The sequence below is a fragment of the Abramis brama genome (assembly GCF_963993115.1).
Source record: "Abramis brama genome assembly, chromosome: 10".
Lineage (NCBI taxonomy): Eukaryota > Metazoa > Chordata > Actinopteri > Cypriniformes > Leuciscidae > Abramis > Abramis brama.
The window spans coordinates 4600292-4620680 of record NC_139972.1 but is presented as its reverse complement, the minus strand read 5'-3'; the positions used below and the strand labels follow the sequence as shown (position 1 = coordinate 4620680).

Here is a 20389-nt window from a genome sequence, read left to right as displayed (position 1 = left end):
ACTAGATTCTGTTTGTTTTCAAACTGTTTTCAGTCAACAATAAAATCAGTTGAATAATTAATGGGGAAACTGCCTCTTGTGAATCTCACTTAAACTAATTAAGTTCATTCATAATCGCATAGAGATGATTCACACTACGAGATGCTGAATATTTTTCCCACTAGTAGGAGATTTGAAATTAGAAATGTATTGTTAGGAGGATAACCCCCGATGAAGCATCTGGTTTTCGAGCGGGTCCTTGAGACAAAGACAAAGATAATGCAGCGCATGTACATTCACACTCACTAAAGCTCTCCCTCATCCCACCTCGCCCGCCCCACCGACTCCTTATCGGAAACAAATCCATGTATAAAACATATTAAACATATTGCAGTATTAAAAGGCATGACAACATTTAGCCCTTACATACACACACAGTGAGGAAAATAAGTATTTGAACACCCTGCTATTTTGCAAGTTCTCCTACTTGGAAATCATGGAGGGGTCTGAAATTGTCATCGTAGGTGCATGTCCACTGTGAGAGACATAATCTAAAAAAAAAATCCAGAAATCACAATATATGATTTTTTAACTATTTATTTGTATGATACAGCTGCAAATAAGTATTTGAACACCTGTCTATCAGCTAGAATTCTGACCCTCAAAGACCTGTTAGTCTGCCTTTAAAATGTCCACCTCCACTCCATTTATTATCCTAAATTAGATGCACCTGTTTGAGGTCGTTAGCTGCATAAAGACACCCGTCCACCCCATACAATCAGTAAGAATCCAACTACTAACATGGCCAAGACCAAAGAGCTGTCCAAAGACACTAGAGACAAAATTGTACACCTCCACAAGGCTGGAAAGACTACGGGGAAATTGCCAAGCAGCTTGGTGAAAAAAGGTCCACTGTTGGAGCAATCATTAGAAAATGGAAGAAGCTAAACATGACTGTCAATCTCCCTCGGACTGGGGCTCCATGCAAGATCTCACCTCGTGGGGTCTCAATGATCCTAAGAAAGGTGAGAAATCAGCCCAGAACTACAGCTGGTCAATGACCTGAAAAGAGCTGGGACCACCGTTTCCAAGGTTACTGTTGGTAATACACTAAGACATCATGGTTTGAAATCATGCATGGCACGGAAGGTTCCCCTGCTTAAACCAGCACATGTCAAGGCCCGTCTTAAGTTTGCCAATGACCATTTGGATGATCCAGAGGAGTCATGGGAGAAAGTCATGTGGTCAGATGAGACCAAAATAGAACTTTTTGGTCATAATTCCACTAAACGTGTTTGGAGGAAGAAGAATGATGAGTACCATCCCAAGAACACCATCCCTACTGTGAAGCATGGGGGTGGTAGCATCATGCTTTGGGGGTGTTTTTCTGCACATGGGACAGGGCGACTGCACTGTATTAAGGAGAGGATGACCGGGGCCATGTATTGCGTGATTTTGGGGAACAACCTCCTTCCCTCAGTTAGAGCATTGAAGATGGGTCGAGGCTGGGTCTTCCAACATGACAATGACCCGAAGCACACAGCCAGGATAACCAAGGAGTGGCTCTGTAAGAAGCATATCAAGGTTCTGGTGTGGCCTAGCCAGTCTCCAGACCTAAACCCAATAGAGAATCTTTGGATTCAAACTCCGTGTTTCTCAGCGACAGCCCAGAAACCTGACTGATCTAGAGAAGATCTGTGTGGAGGAGTGGGCCAAAATCCCTCCTGCAGTGTGTGCAAACCTGGTGAAAAACTACAGGAAACGTTTGACCTCTGTAATTGCAAACAAAGGCTACTGTACTAAATATTAACATTGATTTTCTCAGGTGTTCAAATACTTATTTGCAGCTGTATCATACAAATAAATAGTTAAAAAATCATACATTGTGATTTCTGGATTTTTTTTTTTAGATTGTCTCACAGTGGACATGCACCTACGATGACAATTTCAGACCCCTCCATGATTTCTAAGTGGGAGAACTTGCAAAATAGCAGGGTGTTCAAATACTTATTTTCCTCACTGTATGTATATACATACATAATATACATAAGCACACCTACACCCATACTGGCATATATACACATAAATAAAAAGAAAGGACAAAAAAAATATCCCGCATATTTAGGTATAGAAAACAAATGTCTCGCTCGCTCACACACTCACTCTCGCTCGCTCACACACTCACTCTCGCTCACACACTCACTCACTCACTCACTCTCACTCTCGCTCACACACTCACTCTCGCTCACACACTCACTCTCGCTCACACACTCACTCTCGCTCACACACTCACTCTCGCTCACACACTCACTCTCGCTCACACACTCACTCTCGCTCACACACTCACACTCTCGCTCACACACTCACACTCTCACTCTCACTCACGTACCGTAATCAGCCGGGCTTGTGCCGGGGTAGAAACCAGGAGAACCGGCCACCTGATACTGCTGAGGGGTCACGTATGAGGGACGGTACTGACAGAGAAACACACACACACACACAGAGAGAAAGAGAGGGTTTGTGTTTTACTGCACTGACTCATCAAAATCTCACACACACTCACCATTTGAGGTCAGAGTGAGACAATCCCCATTTCAGAGCAGTTTTCTCTCTGCCCAAAAACCCTCCCCCTTTTCTTTAGTGTTGCACAATTAGGAACCGTACAGATGGTCAGCTGACCGGGACAGAGTTTAGAAAGGGGAGGAGTTGTCAGCAGAATCAATACACTGAAGCGTGTGTGTGTGTGTGTGTGTGTGTGTGTGCGCGTGTTAGACTCTGTGTGTGTGTGTGTGTGTGTGTGTGAGAGAGAGAGAGAGAGTGTGAGATTGTGTGTGTGTGTGTGTGTGAGAGAGAGTGTGAGAGAGAGAGAGAGAGAGAGAGAGAGAGAGTGTGTGTGTGAGAGAGTGAGAGATTGATCTCTTTTCAAAGACGACAATTGACAGATTATTGCTGAAGTGAAAAAGGTTAAAACAATTAACTTAAAAAAAGTTATAGAATTTTTTACGTTTATTCGTATGAAAAACTGGCAAAAATACTATTTTTATATATATATAAAATATCTCAATGATATCTCAAAAAATGATCTTTTAGTGAGATTGTGTTCGGCTGCAGTACCAAACGCTTCCACTAGAGGAAATTTGTCTCACATTCGTTTCCAACCGCGAAAAATACAAGTGTGACTATTTTTTTTCAGGACCATTTAACCTGTTCAACTCTGAACTGCATCATGTGAAATTCATATGTTGTAATCATTCTGTTTAAAATGTGCTTTTCCATTCATAATTTCTCCTGAAATCCTCCTCATTTATATTCATTGATGCTCCATTATGGATTTACATGTGATTTACCTGGCCAGGTATATAGTACGCCGTGCCTTGTGAGTTGGGGAAGCTGATTTGCTGCTGGGGAATCATCATCATCTGGGAGGGGCCGGTCTGAAACACATGGGGGGGGCGTGTCCCGTGGGAGGGAGGGATGGGCCGGGGGGCGGAGCTTGGCTGGACACGCCCAGAGCTGGCGGGTAAAGTGGGCCGACTGGTGTAGTACGGCTGAAACGAGAGAACCACGAAGAAAACTCGACTTTTTAAGACATAAGCACTGCAAGCTATGATATCAGCAGATCCACAGATGATGTTGATGTCATTTCTAACACACATGACACTGCTTGTGGACACACAACTAATCACAATTCATATTAGGACACTATTAAAAAATAAGTATGTGCCACAGTAGATAAAATGTTTATGATATCCTTACACTTTGATAAAACCTAGATGATACAGTCGGGTTGCAAATCTGGACAATTTAGGTAATGCAATCACTAATTTACTAATATATCTCTCTCTCTCTCACTCACTCACTCACACACTCACACACTCACACACTCACACACTCACACACTCACACACTCACACACTCACACACTCACACACTCACTCACACACTCACTCACTCACACACTCACTCACACACTCACTCACACACTCACTCACTCACTCACTCACTCACTATAATATAGTAATATTCTCAGCCCCATTTAACTTGACTGACTGTGATTTTTTCACTTCATCGATGATAATAGAGTTGAAAATGCTGTTTAATTTGGAAACGTCATATTACGAAAGTAAAATGGGTTTTTAACAACGTTTCACACTGAGTTTAAAGAAAGATTTTAGCAAAGGGGGAAAAAAATACGCAAGAATTACCTGCAGTGACCTGAATCCTCCCTTCAGCAGCACCAAACACACACACACACACACACACACACAGCAGAAGAGCGAGAGAGAGAAGGAGAGATGAAGAGTGTGTGTTACCCACAGGCACAGAGAGTTAAAGGAACAGAGCAGCATGCAAACAAACTAAGCATTTTAGCACAGTTGATGCGACACAAGAGCCAGAAAAACACTCTACACAAGAACACAAGCGGCACAAACGCAGACGCTCGTCAGCGACACGCTCTTCAGTTTCTGTCGTCGTAATAAACCTCGAAAGCCTGATAGAGTTTCCTTCAAATGTCTGTCATTAAACCAGATATGTTGTTAATCAGATATCTAGATATAAATGTCAGGAGTTTAACTTACTTTTAACTACCTTGCTAAGAAAAAGTTTCTTCTGCTAAGATTCTTGTTTAAGATTTTTTTAAAGTTTCATTTAGTTTGAGCTGACGTACTAAAAGTACTAAAACTAAAATAAAAATGTATAAAAAATTAAACTAATAAAAGTGACAAGTTTTAGTTTAAAACTTAAACTAAAATTAAAACTAATTCATAATATTAATAAATACTAAAATCTAAATAAAAATAAAACTAGTCATTAAAAAAACTAATAAAACTGACATAAATACACAACAAAATTACTAAAACTTAAACTGAAATAATAAAGAAAACAGAAAATATAAAAACAAATTCAAAACAATAATACTAAAACTTACAAATAAATAAAACCTAGTCATGTAAAACAAATAAACATTACAAAAATGCACAACAAAATGACTAAAAATTTAACTAAAATGAAAATAGAAAATAAAAAAATTAAAACTAATTCAAAATATTAATAAATACTAAAACTTAATAATGAATAAAAACTAGTCATAAAAAACAATAAATGACAAAAACAAGAAAAATTACCAAAACTTACACTAAAATGAAAATGAGAAAAGAAAATATAAAAATTTAAACTAATTCTAAATATTAATAAATACTAAAACTTAAAAATGAATAAAAAGTAGTCATAAAAAACAATGACAAAAACTCAAATTACTAAAACTTACACTAAAATGAAAATGAGAAAAGAAAATATAAAAAGTAAAACTAATTCTAAATATTAATAAATAGTACTAAAACTTAATAATGAATAAAAACTAGTCATATAAAAAACAATAAATGACAAAAACACACAAAACAATTACTAAAACTTACACTAAAATGAAAATGAGAAAAGAAAATATAAAAATCAAAACTAATTCTAAATATTAATAAATACTAAAACTTAAATTAATAACTAGTCAAATAAAAAAGAAAACAAAATACACAACAAAAGTACTAAAACTTACACTAAAGGTAAAATGAAAACAGAAAATATAAAAATGAAAACTATTTCAAAACATTAATAATTTCAATAGTACACTGAGAATCCCATGCAGAATTCATTCCATGTGACACTGATATGTTTCAGGTCTTGCTCAGTGCGTGTGTGTGTGTGTGTGTGTGTGTTTGTGTTAGTACCTGTTGTGGTAAAGCTCTAGGACCTGAGGCAAACTAGAAAGAGAAAGCCACACATACAGGTCAAAGGTCAAGACACTGAAGCAACACCAGCCACAAACGCTCATTTTCCCAGAAGCAGCTCAGTCGCACGAGTCTCACACACAGCGCGAGGTCAGGAGGATGCAGGGCTGAATGTGTGACATTAACTCACTGATAATTCCTCTGGCTTGTCCAAACATGTCAGGTTGGACTTTTTTTCAACAATTATTTAGACAAAACTCCCATGAAAACTCGATTTATTTATATAAGACAGTAGCAGTTCTGATAGTTAACTGAAATAAACTAAAATACTAAAAACACTGCGTGACTTCACTTCCTGCGGAGTGTTTTTATGGCTAACCGACTAATATAATTTTGGTCGACGAAGCCTCTTCAGGTCGACTGATGTTTTGACGACGGTATTTGGGGTGCCGTACCTGTCGGGGTTGGGCTGCGGGGTTCATCTGTGGCGGGGGGGTGCTGAACACAACCGGGGGAGGACCAGGATAACTGGGCTGAGGAGACACACACACACACACACACACGCAAAACATTTAATCATGAGCAGGACTTGACTCTTACTTTCCACCCCAAGATGCTCCAAAGAGGAAAAATTTAGGAGAGCATTAAAAACTTTAAAAAGGATAGTTCACCAAAAAATTAATATTAGCCCATGATTTACTCACCCTCAAGCCATCCTAGGTGTGTATGACTTTCTTCTTTCAGACGAACACAATCAGAGTTATATTAAAAAATGTCCTGACTCTTCCAAGCTTTATTAATAGAAGTGAATTGAGGATGAGATTTTGAAGCTCATAAAAGTGCATCTATCCATGATAGGATAGATGCACTTTTATGATGGACAGATGCACTTTTATGATGGACAGATGCACTTTTATGGACAGATGCACTTTTATCGTGATATATGCACTTTTTTGGGCTTGAAAATCTCATCCTCCATTCACTCCCATTAATAAAGCTTGGAAGAGCCAGGAAATGTATTAATATAACTCTCAGTGTTTCCCCTACCATTATATAAGGGGGGCGCCCCGCCCTCCTAACGGCTCCCCCCGCCCCCCTTGAAGGTCAAGTAAATTTGATTTGATTTTCTTTATAGCGCCAGATTAAAGTTTTTTTTTTTTATTACAAAAACTAAATAGCCCTTAAGTAATATGTTATTTATCTTATTTCCACGATGGCATGTCTTTTCTGTCTGTGTTTGCGCGTTTACAATTATTCCAATGAGTGCGCAAGCGCGCACACTCGCACACAAACAAACACTTGCGTCAAATACAGATGAGCACTAGCGGACAGAGAGCGCGCGGCGGGAAATATGTCGCTGAACTGAAGATGGCAACACTCACTCTACTGCGAGTAGCAGCCGGAGTAGCTCTCCTGCTCCAAGTCTACGCCCGTTTCACACATATTTCGTTTGCAGTGTGTATGCGGTGAGTATTGTTTTCCGTACCCATGTTTACAGAGCTTTCACACTGCACGCAGATGCAGTCCGTCGATGATCGATCCGTTCCAGTTGCGGTGCGTATACAGCAGTGCAGCGATCGTTTCCGCACCGAGTCTATTTTTGCCGTTTATATACTGTCTATGATTTTTGCTGTGCTGCAAACGCTGAATTAAAGTGACAGCGCATGTTTCGTGGTCAAAATGAACACAGATTGACCTGAAAATGTAGTCATTTCACCATAAGTGCGATTAATTAAATAAAATGTATGTATTTATACCATAAATTTATTTAATTAAATACTACTTTTTTCATTTTAAAAACGGGGTAAAGCAAGGAAAACTACAATTTACCTTAACAAGGCGACATAATGACATTCGTGGAGGTGGAAAAACAAGTTCTCTGTGACATGCAAGATTTATTGTATTAAAATTGAAATGCAAAAGATTTTAATATAAATACATGGTTAAATATTTTACCACTTGCTTGAGCAACTTAATATATAGCCTAATTATATAGAAGTAATGCATTGAATAGTACATTGTTTAAATTGTGTTTAAACGTGAACGCGCGTTCACAGCAGTGCTGCGTCTGACAGGATTATTCTCTCCAATAAATGCATCATAGAAATAAAAACTTCTCACAAAAAAAGCCCATTTAAAATTTGTTTTTTTTAGTTGTTAGTTAAAAAATAAAACTATTTAAGCTCTGGTCCATTAATATTAACAAATACTTCTATAAATTTAACAAAGGTTATTTGCAAAAGTCAATTTTAAAAAGATTTAAATATGTTTATTTTATTTTTTTAAAGAGATATCTTATGTTAATTTTTTTTTAAACATTTGTGTTTTATGTTAACTTTTACAAAGCATTACCCTCCCAGACAACCAATTAATGTGACAGATAGATAGATAGATAGATAGATAGATAGATAGATAGTGTCTGTGTCAATTTTCACCAACCAACCCCCCCCCCCCCCCCCCCCCAAACCTGTAAACCAAGGGGAAACACTGAACTCTGATTGTATTCGTCTGAAAGAAGAAAGTCATACACACCTAGGATGGCTTGAGGGTGAGTAAATCATGGAAATGGTCCTCACTGCAGAACACAAAATCCAGGGGGAGGAGTTTGATCTGGATCTACCACTTTACGTATACCTAAACCTACACATCTCCACCCCTTAGATCTGGATCCAACTCCTCCCCCTGGATCTCGTGTACTGCAGTGAGGTGCTACTGAAATCATGGGCTAATTTTCATTTTTGCAATGAAAATTTAGTTTTTTTTTTTACTTACAAGTAGACATTTACAAGCAAAATGATTTATTAGAGTACAGTATATTTTTTTAATTATTTATGCTTTAAAATATATTATTTACAGGCCTTGTGGTGTCCTGGACTGCAGTCTGAAACACCCTGAGAAAGAGCACAATATATATATATATATATATATATATATATATATATATATATATAAAAAAGAGTAGTGTGTTTTACCTGGGACAGGCCCGGTGAGGGAGCGGAGGGGTGAGGGGGGGCGGAGGGGGGTCCTGACAGAGGCTGAGGTGCCTTATTCATTTCACCCGGAGCATCTGCATGGAGACGCAGCACCTACTGACAAAACCTGGGAGAGAGAGAGAGAGAGAGAGAGAGAGAGACAGAGAGAGAGAGAGAGAGAGAGAGAGAGAGAGAGAGAGACGCTTCAAAATCAAGTTATACAGGCTTTAAAGTCTGTAGTCAATCATTTTTTCCCTTAAAACTCATCTTTGATCACCAAAATGATGTGAAAAAAATGTCTTCAAGCCTTAAAATATCTTGAATGTAACTCGACACCCTTGCCTCATTTAGTATGCGCGGTTCTATGAATATGCAAATGAGCCACATAAAACACCACAGAGACATATAAACATCATTAAAAACTGGATTTTAATGTTTATATGTCTATGTGGTGTTTTTAATATGCTTTAAAACACAGGACTTTAATTATGGCTTCAATTCAATTAGTGTTTACAATGTCTGATTGAAAATGATTAACGCACGAGTCAAAAGTTCTTGAAGCGCATGTACACACTGATTCAGCGGACGTTACAGTTGAAGTGTGTGGTTTTTACACGTGTAATTTCGGTTACACTTAATTTTAAGGTGTCATTGTTACAGTGTAATTATATATTTAAGTCCTGAGTAATATTAATTAACTACATGTACTTACTATAGGGTTAGGGTTTGGTTGAGGGTTAGTTGCATGTAATTATGCATTATTACTGTTATTACTATGGTACATGTAACAAGGACACTGTAAAATAAAGTGTTACTGTGATTTCTCGTATCACACTGGCTCTTCCAACACGGCGAGTTTGGCGCGGGATTATCCAATTAACGGCTGATGGGAAAAGTGTTCGGAAAGCCGGATTGAAACTATTTATTCATTACGGTTTCGGTTCTGCTGCCAGTGGCGCAGTAATAACACACTTCACCTTTACCACAGGAGATCCAGACCTGAACACCGCAGTAAAGAGTAAAAATAACACCTGCGCATCTTCAAACACCGCATGGTCTCTCAGGAGACAAACACACACACACACTCCTGCTCGAAGACAAACTCGCATCAGAAGTCCCTTAAAACAGGCCTCATGACTATAAAATCAGAAAATCACACATTTCATCTTTACAAGTTTTGTAAAAAAAAAAAAAAAAATCGTATTAGGGCTGCACAATTTGGGAAGAAAAATCTATTTGCGATTTTTCTTACGAGTGCAATTTTTTTTTTTTTTTAAAAGAGCTTTTGCTGTACTTGTTTATAGGGCTTCGCAATCTGGCTACATTGGTGCATATTAAGATTTTTATGATAATTAAATTAGAAGTAACATTTCGTAAACAAAATAAGAAATATATTACTCTGGGAATATTACTATTGTACTGTGAAATAACAATTGAGAAAAATAGTGTACATTTGTTCATTTAAATACTATTATTTATGTCTTAAAGGTGCAGTGTGTGATTTAAGCGGCATCTAGTGGTGAGGTTGTGAACTGCACTCAACAGAAGTTAAGGTGGCCGACAGGAAGTGATGTCGTCGTCTGAGACAGCAGAGAGTAGAGATTAAATTACAAAGATAAATTCAGAAATTAGGTTTACTTGATTATTCAGTAAAACGATATGTTATTGTGAATATTATTGTCACTTGTTCATCATTGTGTCAGTGTTTTATTCGCTGACTTTAGCTTTAGCTTCTTTACACGAAGAACAACACAGTGACGAAACGCGTGTGTCCGTTCAGGGCCACTGTAGAAACGTGTGTGTGTAAGGAGACCCGCGGTGTGTGTAGAGAGAAATGCTCATTCTAAGGTGATAAAAACACAACGGTTCATTAGGCCTGTCACGATTATGAAATTTGGCTGATGATTAATTGTCTAAAAAATAATTGCGGTTATGCCGATTAATTGTCAGTTTTAGGGCTTTGACGATTAATTGTCTGTGTTAGGGCTTTGGCGATTATGCCGATTAATTGTCTGTTTTAGGGCTTTGTGCTTCATTCATTAAATAATTGTGATGAATTTAATCCTTTGTAAGTTATCATTTTGCAGTGTAAGATTACAGTTAACACCTTTAAATATTAAATAAATATATTCAATAGCTATGACAATTTGTTTATTAAACTGAGTGAGTGTATAAATCAGCAGCAAAAAGTAATTTTTGAAAACATCTGCACAGTAATTTAATAAAATCTAAACATGTTAATAAAAACAAATGTGCACAAACCATGATAATATGATACGCTTCAAAACAGAGTGGAACAAAGCGCGTATGCGCATCGCGGGTGCAGAATGATGTGCTTAATGCAACATGGAGTCACAGTGCGCAGCGCTGCACAAGTGCGCATATAAAAGTTCACGGCACAAAGCGAAGAAATGTCGAGGGCACAAATCCTAGTGTATATCAGTCCAACAGTTTATTGATCATTTGTTTCTTCACAGTTTTAAACTCCAGTTATTGTGCGTCTGATGCCAATTCATAGTCCTTGTGCTGTGTAGGCACACGGTAGCGAGCGAGTCATTTAGAAATAGCAAAAAAACTCCAGCAAAATAAAGTCATTTTATGCAAATCCACAGCCCTTTATCTACAGATCAAGCATAATAACGTCAATGTCACATTGGAGAAAGTTTTACCGTGTATCCTGTCGTAACCGGACGACGCGCGCTGTTTGAATGCTGAACGGAATGATTGACAGCTGCAGACTTTGAATGCTGAATGGAATGATTGACAGCTGCAGACGAGTTTGTGAACTTTAATTTAACAATGTAAATATACTACTGTCCCTCATATTAAGCTATGGAATGGCTTCAGATGACTTTGAATATATTGCTGGAAAACGTAATTAGTGCTTGTCTATTTATTTTGGTCCATGACTCCCCCTTGTGCCGTAGGCCTATAAAAGAGCGCAATAATCGCGGTTGTCTGAAACAATCGCGGTTAGATCAAATAATCGCGATTTGACGGTTATTTAATTATCGCGACAGGCCTACGGTTCATTAAGATCTTTATACACCACTGAAAACATAGTTATGTATATGATTTATGCATTTCTGTCAACAGATCCTCCTAAATATTACACAATGCACCTTTAATTTCTTCATTTTCAAAAGTTAAACCATCAAGCTTTTCTTTTAAAGGAAAACTAACATGTAGTGAAATAGCTTTCAGGATTGGTAAAGTACTTATGAACGTCATCTGTAGCTCGATCAGGTCCCGGTGACCCGTGAACGAAGACTCGTGTTTTATGACGACTGATCTTCAGTCACTGCAGCACATTTATTATTTGGCTTTGTGCATTTGACGTGTGGCTGCTTTTGTGAATGAATCAGGACTGCGGCAAGAGACGAGCTGAAGACTCAACTAGTTTATGAGGAGGGGTTACAGGCGACGTGGCTATCTTTACAAGAGCCAAATATAGAGAGGCAAACCTGCACACACACACAGAGAGTACAGTACAAACCTGACGCTTCTCTCTCACACACAGAGAGAGTACAGTACAAACCTGACACTTCTCTCACACACACACAGATATGGAGTTCAGCAGTGACATTACATAACGCTTAAATACACCTTGTGTAAAAGTCGAGTTCAAAAGGTTTTGAAGCCAGAAATGAAAGAGAAGAAAATTAAAATGACTAGGCATACGTTCTGACTTCATGTTTCTGAAATTAAATCTAGGGCTGGGTATTGACACAGATTTCACAATTCGATTAGATTTCGATTATGATTCGATTCAATATTGATTATTTTGTACATCAGGTACAATACATGGCAAATTTTATCAAGGAAAACAAATCTCTGAACTAATCCTGTAAACTATGGGAGTCAGTGGTAGCCTATGGGCTTCATTAGCCTACTATAATACTGAAGGTAAAAATTAACTGATTTGTATACAAACACTTAAATTACATTATTATTTTTATAATAATAAAGTTATAGGAAATATAAACATTTAAATGGTGGCTGTCATAAAAACCTGCCAGATTTATTCAAACATGCATTAAAAATTGAAGAACATTAAAAATGATAATGAATATGTAATATGGTGCATATATTTAGCAAAATGCTCCACTCTAGAGTTAATTTTTCCAGCTGACTGACGAGTTTATGGTCACTGGATATGGTTTTTCTGAGGTAAATGTGACGTCACAACATTGTTTACTAACGTCTTTCCACGGTTGAAACACTGATTGAGCGACTTGATACGGACTTTGATAAGTTGTACTCTATCTTTAACACACTTTCAGACGCTCACTCATGTTTATTTCACGCTGTAACTGGTGTTATTAATGCAGAAGAGAAGATCATGTGCTTCTCTAGAGCTGAGTCAGAGCGATCTCACGCCACAGCGCCAAAACGGTGTTTATGTTTTTGAATTTCGTAAGAAAATGGACGTAATTTGAAATCTGAGACTTCGTAAAAATGAGAATCGATTAAAATTGAGAAATCGATATTTTTTACCCTGCCCTAGTAAATCATTTCCATTTAGGAAATGATCATCATTTACAATGATTCAATGCATTTCTTTATAAGTTAAATCCCTATCTGTATGACACTCAGTAGGGGTGTAATGGTTCGGGACGCTTTTAACGCCACAAAAGTTAAAGTTTGCGTGTGTTTTTAAGACTACACGAAAGAGAAGTGAGTTTGCTTTAAAGTTGAGTTCTTGCGCTTGAAAGGACAAATTCACACAAAAATTGTCAACATGCCCGTCTTGGCGAGAATCCTAGCAAACATAGTCGGTTATTGTCTGAAGTGAACGTGAACAGTCGAGAGAGACGACGCGTGTGTATCAGTGTATTAGATCAGTGCATTCAGTCTTAAAGTGACAGAAGCCTAATATTCCTGCCGTCTGTGTTTTTAACGTTAATCGAACAACAAAAGACAAGGAAATCTCTCACTGCTCTTGACTGAATAACTTTTTTAACTTTAATAAGGATTCATTTTTAAATTATACAGTGAAGACTACATGCAGAGTTATTTTACATTTGATTACTTTTTTTTATTTCTCTACCTGAAAAGCACTGTTTATTTCATTTGTATCGTTGCTCTATTGTATTTATTTGTACCATTGCTTGTAGTTTGATTATGTGTTCTTATTTACTTTATTTTTGTTTGATAAAGTCCTTTAGCGAACCGTACCGAAACAGCGACCCTAAAACCGTGAGTAATTTGAACCGTTTAATATTAATACTCAGTAAATGTTATTGTAAAGAAAGTAAGCAGTTGCTCTTTTCAGTAATTGTCAGTATTTGCGATATATCACGAATCTCGGCTATATTGTTCGCGACTGTGGTTGCTGAATATAAATTAAAAAATATTAACAATTTGGAATTGTTATAATTAATATTGGGAATTTCACTGTTTTCGCTTTTGAGAGAAGCTTTTTAAGGTTTTACCAGTTTTCATAACATACAGAAATCAGGTACCTTACCGTTTTCTAAATTTGCGATTATACTTTAAGCAAATTAATCGTGATTCTTAATTTAATTATTATCGTGAAGTCCTTGTTCCTGGTGTAACTGCGTTGTCATCAAAAGTCGTTTTTTCTTCTCCATTGTGCCGTATATCAGAGTGAAACTGCTTCTCAAACAAGAACAAATGTGGGCGGGGCTTGATTGTGTCTGTGGGGAATTGATTGGATGGTTGTGGTTTGCTATTGGTGGATCTCATGTGAGTGACAGGTTGCCCCGCCCTCGTCATCAGAGAAGAGATGAGATGCTGCAAGAGGAAGTTATTCTGATTCAAGAATTTAAAGGGGTGGTATAATGCCCTTTTCATAAGATGTAAAATAAGTCTCTGATGTCTCCAGAGTGTGTGTGTGAAGTTTTAGCTCAAAATACCCCACAGATATTTTTATATAGCATGTTAAAATTGTCACTTTTTGAGGGTGAGCAAAAACACACCGTTTTTGTGTCTGTCTCTTTAAATGCAAATGAGCTGCTGCTCCCGGCACAGGGGGCGGAGCTTCAACAGCTCGTGTCCTTTTACCTCACACACACACGCACTGAAAATCTCAAAAACTTTTAGTCTTTTATGTTCAAACCGGAGTCAGACAATGATGGAGAGACTCAAGAAGAAGTGACAACATGTAGAAGCAACAGGACATTTCTGAACGGTTAGTTGATGAATTTATGTAGCTTATGTGTAGTTATCTTCTAGTCATTGATTAGCATATTCTGTCTAATAATCTATAAATCGTGTTCAGGGGGCGGGGTTTATGTAAATTCTAGGGTTGGTGATGTCACTAACCCGGGAGGAATGTGGTGTAGTCTCTACCAGCCGTTTGTTGTAGTCCTTAAAAAGCGATTTCTTTAAAAGCAAATATCTCCCTTTGCTTTGAACTTTGAGCGTTGTAACTTTGCAGATGTTGTTTATGCTCAAACAGCAACATTACACACTAACTAAAGTTAGAAAAGTCAAATCATAATCAACCACCCCTTTAAAAAAAAACTAATGACCAAGACGAATGAATACTTGTTTATAATAAACAATGCAATACTGCATAAAAAATACGAATTTTACAAGGGCATAAATCATCTTTCTCCATTGATGGTCATTCAAATGCATTTTTTAACAAGCAACAGAATAAAAAACAAACAAATATGTCATTATATTACATAGATGTGTTTCTCATTTTCCACTGTTTGCTATCGTGACGTCACAGTTTAGGATAGCGTGGCATTCGTGTTTTGATTGGCTAAAACACCTGAGCATCAGATCTGAGCGCACACATGCAGTATTTCCACTATTATAACGTCTATCGCAAGCGATCCTCCACTTGACCACATCAAACAGCATTAAACCCCAGTGGCAGACCTGACAACATCATCAGGTCAGGCTGAAGCGTTAATGAAACACACATGGGTTACACTTTATTTTAAGGTGTCATTGTTACAGTGTAATTATATATTTAAGTACTGAGTAATATTAATTAACAGCATGTACTTACTATAGGGTTAGGGTAGGATTAGGATTAGTTGCATGTAATTATGCATAATTTACTGTTATTACTATGGTAAGTACATGTAACAAGGACACTGTAAAATAACAGTGTTACCAAACATTTTCTCAAGCGCTGAAACTCCCACAAACACACTCTTTGTCTGTCTGTCCTTTGAGAGTTTGAAGACGAGACTCATACGAGACCTTTGGAGTGTGTTGCTATTGGAGACACTGCAGTGTGAGACGGCTTCAGTGATGCGACAGTCATGCACGAGTGACTAACACTTCACACACTCCATCCGACACTGTAAAGATCCACGGCTCTTTCACCATGACCTTTGACCTTTGACGCAGGGCCAGTTCCAGAGAAATCCAACATCTTAAAGGAGAAACTACACACTCGAGATAAGAAGAGCACACATGGCCTGGTATCGGTCTCAGTGACGTCTTTCACACGAGACTTCATTAAATATCATTTAAATGCAATAAACTCATACTTTAATGATTAATTGAGTGAGAAATGCTTACTATAAAGTACAATACAGTACAAAGATTCGTTCAAAAACGCTGATTCATCCAGTAAAGACACGAGTCATTGGATCCAGGACATTAAACCTCGTCAAGTAAAGCGGTCATTCACTTGTCCGAGTAATAAAGTAATAAAAAGGGTTTTTTTTTTGTAAATATAATTTATGCTGAAGCAATATTCTCATTAGTGTTCAATCAGCTTGGCCATTTAAATCTGCATATTTGTTGTGAACTTCTGATATTTAACCCGAGGACATTTTTTGTTACATTTGAAATGGTATTTTTATTTGAATTTTATTTTAATATTTTTTTTATTTGAATTACTTTTTTTCCTAATCATATTAAATGAATGCCTCATCTTTGATTTCAAATTCTTAAATTTGATTAAAAAAAATGTAATTAGAATAATATAACACTAAAGGGGTTTTACCAATCAAATTAAATCAGCTACACTGAAAAATTTCAACTGCATAAAATAATGTTGGGTTTTAAATGTTTTTTGAATATACAAATAAGAAATATTGAAGAAAAAAAGATACTTCTAAACATGAAACTAAACCAACAGTAAGTCTTAATGAGTGAGTCATTGAGTGAGTCATACAGTGAGTCATTGAGTGAGTCAATTCGTTCAAATGACCGATTCATTCAAGAATGAGGCAGTTGTTTATGGATGTGTTTAATTTAATCTTTGACTCGCTTGTTTGGAACGATTTTCGCTGCTGAAACAGAACAAAAACAGACAATATTGTGTCTAAAATATAAGTGACTTAATATTAACTACTTGTTTATTGAAGTTTCATGAAATCAGCGTCACGTTTTCAACTGTGATGGTATTCAGGAAAACAGCTCTCTTGGTCGTGTGATGTTGCGTAACTATATCATATGTTATGCGTGTTGTTAACTGACTTTTCTTTGTGTGTTGCGCTCATTTGTTTTCGATTTCTCCTCGAGAGTCTGCGTATCAGTACATTACACATTATTATCCACTATCGATGACCACTTACACTAAATTTAATGCAAACTTTTATGGAGATCGGACCATAGGTGGCGCTATAACTGTTAAAAAGCTTTAAAAAACATGTATTTCCTATGGTAAATTGCTTGTATTGGCTGCAAATGGTCTTTTCCTTCTGTGATTTAGGTGGCTGAATAAAACTTAATGTCTTTTGATGCTTAAAGGTCGATAAATGCTGCTTGCAGCTTTATTTATGTTTTTGTTATTGACGTTAATTGTCGGTTGGGCAAGTAAACATCTCTTTCTGCCAAGCATTAATGCCGAGCCCTGAAATCATTCATTCAAACCGATATTTTTAAATAATACATTCAAATTAATTCAACAGATTGCAGCAATTAACAGTAGTTATCTAGTAACTACTACGGAGTAAACTAATAAACTCTAGTAAATGAATAGACTAAATACCATGTAACTTCATATATCATGGTGCTTATATAACTTACAACACAATACCAAAAACTAACATGGTTTTATGCACTTTGTACCATAATTCTTGGCATATATACCATTATACTACCATGCAAGTATCTTCTAATTCCAATGATGCGTACATTTAATTACCATGGTACTGCCACTGTACTTGTCTTGCATCACAAAGATTACCTTTATTTTACCTAGTTACATGTCCAAAATACAAGAAAACACCATGTTCCTTTAATATATACCATACAATGATTAACATAGTCATGTTTCGCAAGTCAAATGAAAGGATTACTGAAAATACTGTGGCAGTACTATAGTAAAGTGATGGTACTTTAATGCAATGGTACTGGAATGATCTCACCATGGTATTTACATGGCACTCTCAGAAAAACATGGTGCCTGTCCAAAAGCATTTTTATATTAAAAATGCATCAACCAAAAACCCAAATATGTCATGGATAACCATAATCATGACGCATATCTCACTGAATGTCAAATAACTGCCATGATCCAAAACACACTGCTTTATCAGGAAACATGTTAAAACATGGTCATAACACGCTTTAATGACATCCAAGCAGTTCACAAGACACCTGTCAGCACACACACAGACGTATTGATCACTTCTCAGGGCCAGATTGAGTAACTTACTGCGTAGTTACGCGTGTAACGCACAAACACATCAGCTGAACACACACACACATACACATGCGCGCGCATTCACAGAAAATCGCTCATTTGACACACAGACAGACCACGGTTCTTTACCGTTTCTCTTTCTCTCTCTCTCTCGGTGTGATTCACTGTCCGGTAACGCGAGACATGCAGCGCGTCGCCATGTTCGCTCACGCGTGCGCGTGCGCCTGCCGGAACAAAGCATGTGGGTCGCGCGCGCATGCGCAGTCAGGCGCTCCAGTGCCGGCGTATCATCATGATTCAACACTTAACTGCCACAACAACTTAATTACAGATTCTGGTAAACTGGGCTCAATTAGCCCATACACTAATGACACAACTAAACACTTTATATTAATACATTAACACACGCGACCAATGTCGTTGCGTAATCTCATGAATAATTACGTAAATTCGCGTATTTATGAATAATTATGGGCGTGGCTCAAACACCTTTGACATGGCGATATTAACGAATCATTAATAAGTGCCTCATTTTATATTTTAGTTGTTGTTGTTGTTATTATTCTTTGTTTTATACTGTATTTACAATGCCTTGTATTTGTCTGTTATTGAACAAAAAATATATAATAATGATTAAAATTTTTTTAATCAATGTCAGATGAAAAAACAGGGAATAATAATAATATTATTATTAATAATAATAACAATAATAATAATAATAATAAATATATATGTATGTATATATATATATATATATATATATATATATATATATATGTATGTATGTATGTTTGTATATATATATATATATATATATATATATATATATATATATATAGCGTTTCTTTTGATGTTTTGGGGTCAGACACCCCAAAAACAAAACAAATGTTTAAAATATTTACACTTCAGACGTCACATGGATTTCATGATGACATATTTCATCATTACTGCAGTGTTTAGGTTACTGACAAATAAACATGGCCTCACATTAGGACAGTTAGTCTAATCAGTAAATGTAGGTTAGTGAAATATTAATCTGTGTTCCAGAACAGGAGCAGAGATGATCAACCGAGTTGTGTCATTGTTTGATGCCATAAGAAATCTAATGCCTAAAGACTATTGACACCTGACTTTTCATTTAGGAAACATGATGCTTGTCTGTGCAAAAGCCAGTTTGCATATTTAAATGTGGTGTCTAAGCTGTTTTAAATGATTGTTTGTATGTTGCTATGCAGATGCAAGAGTGTTTGATCAGACACACCTATAAAATGAATACCAAAACTGAAATCATGTTTAAAATCAGTTCACCAGTGATGATCTTCAGCTAATAGCTTGTTTTGATGACATACCTCTGTTTATAATCTCTGCACATGTCTGATCATATGACTAAAGCAAATTAATTGGCAGAAAGCATTCACTGCAGATGAAAACATTATCAATATGGTGTAAAACCACGAACCCACCATGCGATTGATATTATGTACACACAATTACAATACAGTGAGAACCGGGGTGATTATATCAACTAAAACTGATGTTAAAAAACATAAAATTGTCTTGATTTAAATTATTAAAATAATAATGATCATGGTATTTTCAGTGAATTTTACAGTACTGGTGTCACACATACACTCGCGCACGCGCACGCACGCACGCGTCAACGCCGGTAAGGACTCGCGTGCGCCTGTTTCTTACCTGACAGGAGTTTATCGTGTATCTTCGGTGCCGGTCCGGTTCTGTATCGGATCAGTTGAGTGATACCAAACCGAAAAAAAAGCCAGAAAGAGAGACAGACCCGTCTGGACCGGACGGAACCTTTTCCGGCGGAAACCGGCGACTCGGGAACTTCCGGATCGGTGACAATAGGGAATCCCGACCACGTGACAGAGTTTGGGGTGTCGTGAATGGACTGAAACAAATAAGTTGGCTCGTTAATATTCATGACCTCGGCTTTCGCCGCAGGATTCCAGCTGAAAGTTCACTTTGCAACGTCAGCATGGCCTCATTAATATTTATGAGCATTTGCCATAGTAGGATTCGTGAACGCTGATTGGTCGAGGCTTACAGAGGCGTGGCCTTTAAGTACAGCGCCCCCTGGTGACCGTCTAAAATCTCACATCTCATTCTGA

At 37.1% G+C, this 20389-nt stretch overlaps 1 protein-coding gene across 4 annotated transcripts in view; it reads right to left on the bottom strand.

Annotated features, from left to right (window-relative positions):
- Positions 1 to 20115, bottom strand: part of eif4g1b (eukaryotic translation initiation factor 4 gamma, 1b) — a 69240-nt gene extending 49125 nt beyond the window's left edge. Inside the window, exons 1-7 of one of the 4 annotated variants that reach the window (XM_084125907.1) lie at positions 19956 to 20095; positions 8675 to 8801; positions 6158 to 6235; positions 5703 to 5735; positions 4185 to 4205; positions 3327 to 3527; positions 2369 to 2453 (exon numbers count right to left, since the gene is read on the bottom strand). In XM_084125907.1, coding sequence (XP_083982033.1) covers positions 2369 to 2453; positions 3327 to 3527; positions 4185 to 4205; positions 5703 to 5735; positions 6158 to 6235; positions 8675 to 8755 — 499 coding nt within the window. In that variant the 5' untranslated portion in view covers positions 8756 to 8801; positions 19956 to 20095. Of the gene's footprint in view, positions 1 to 2368; positions 2454 to 3326; positions 3528 to 4184; positions 4206 to 5702; positions 5736 to 6157; positions 6236 to 8674; positions 8802 to 18389; positions 18500 to 19955 lie in introns of those variants that run through there. The other 3 variants (XM_084125906.1, XM_084125909.1, XM_084125908.1) reach the window with 3 other exon arrangements.
- Between the last annotated feature and the right edge of the window lie 274 nt (positions 20116 to 20389).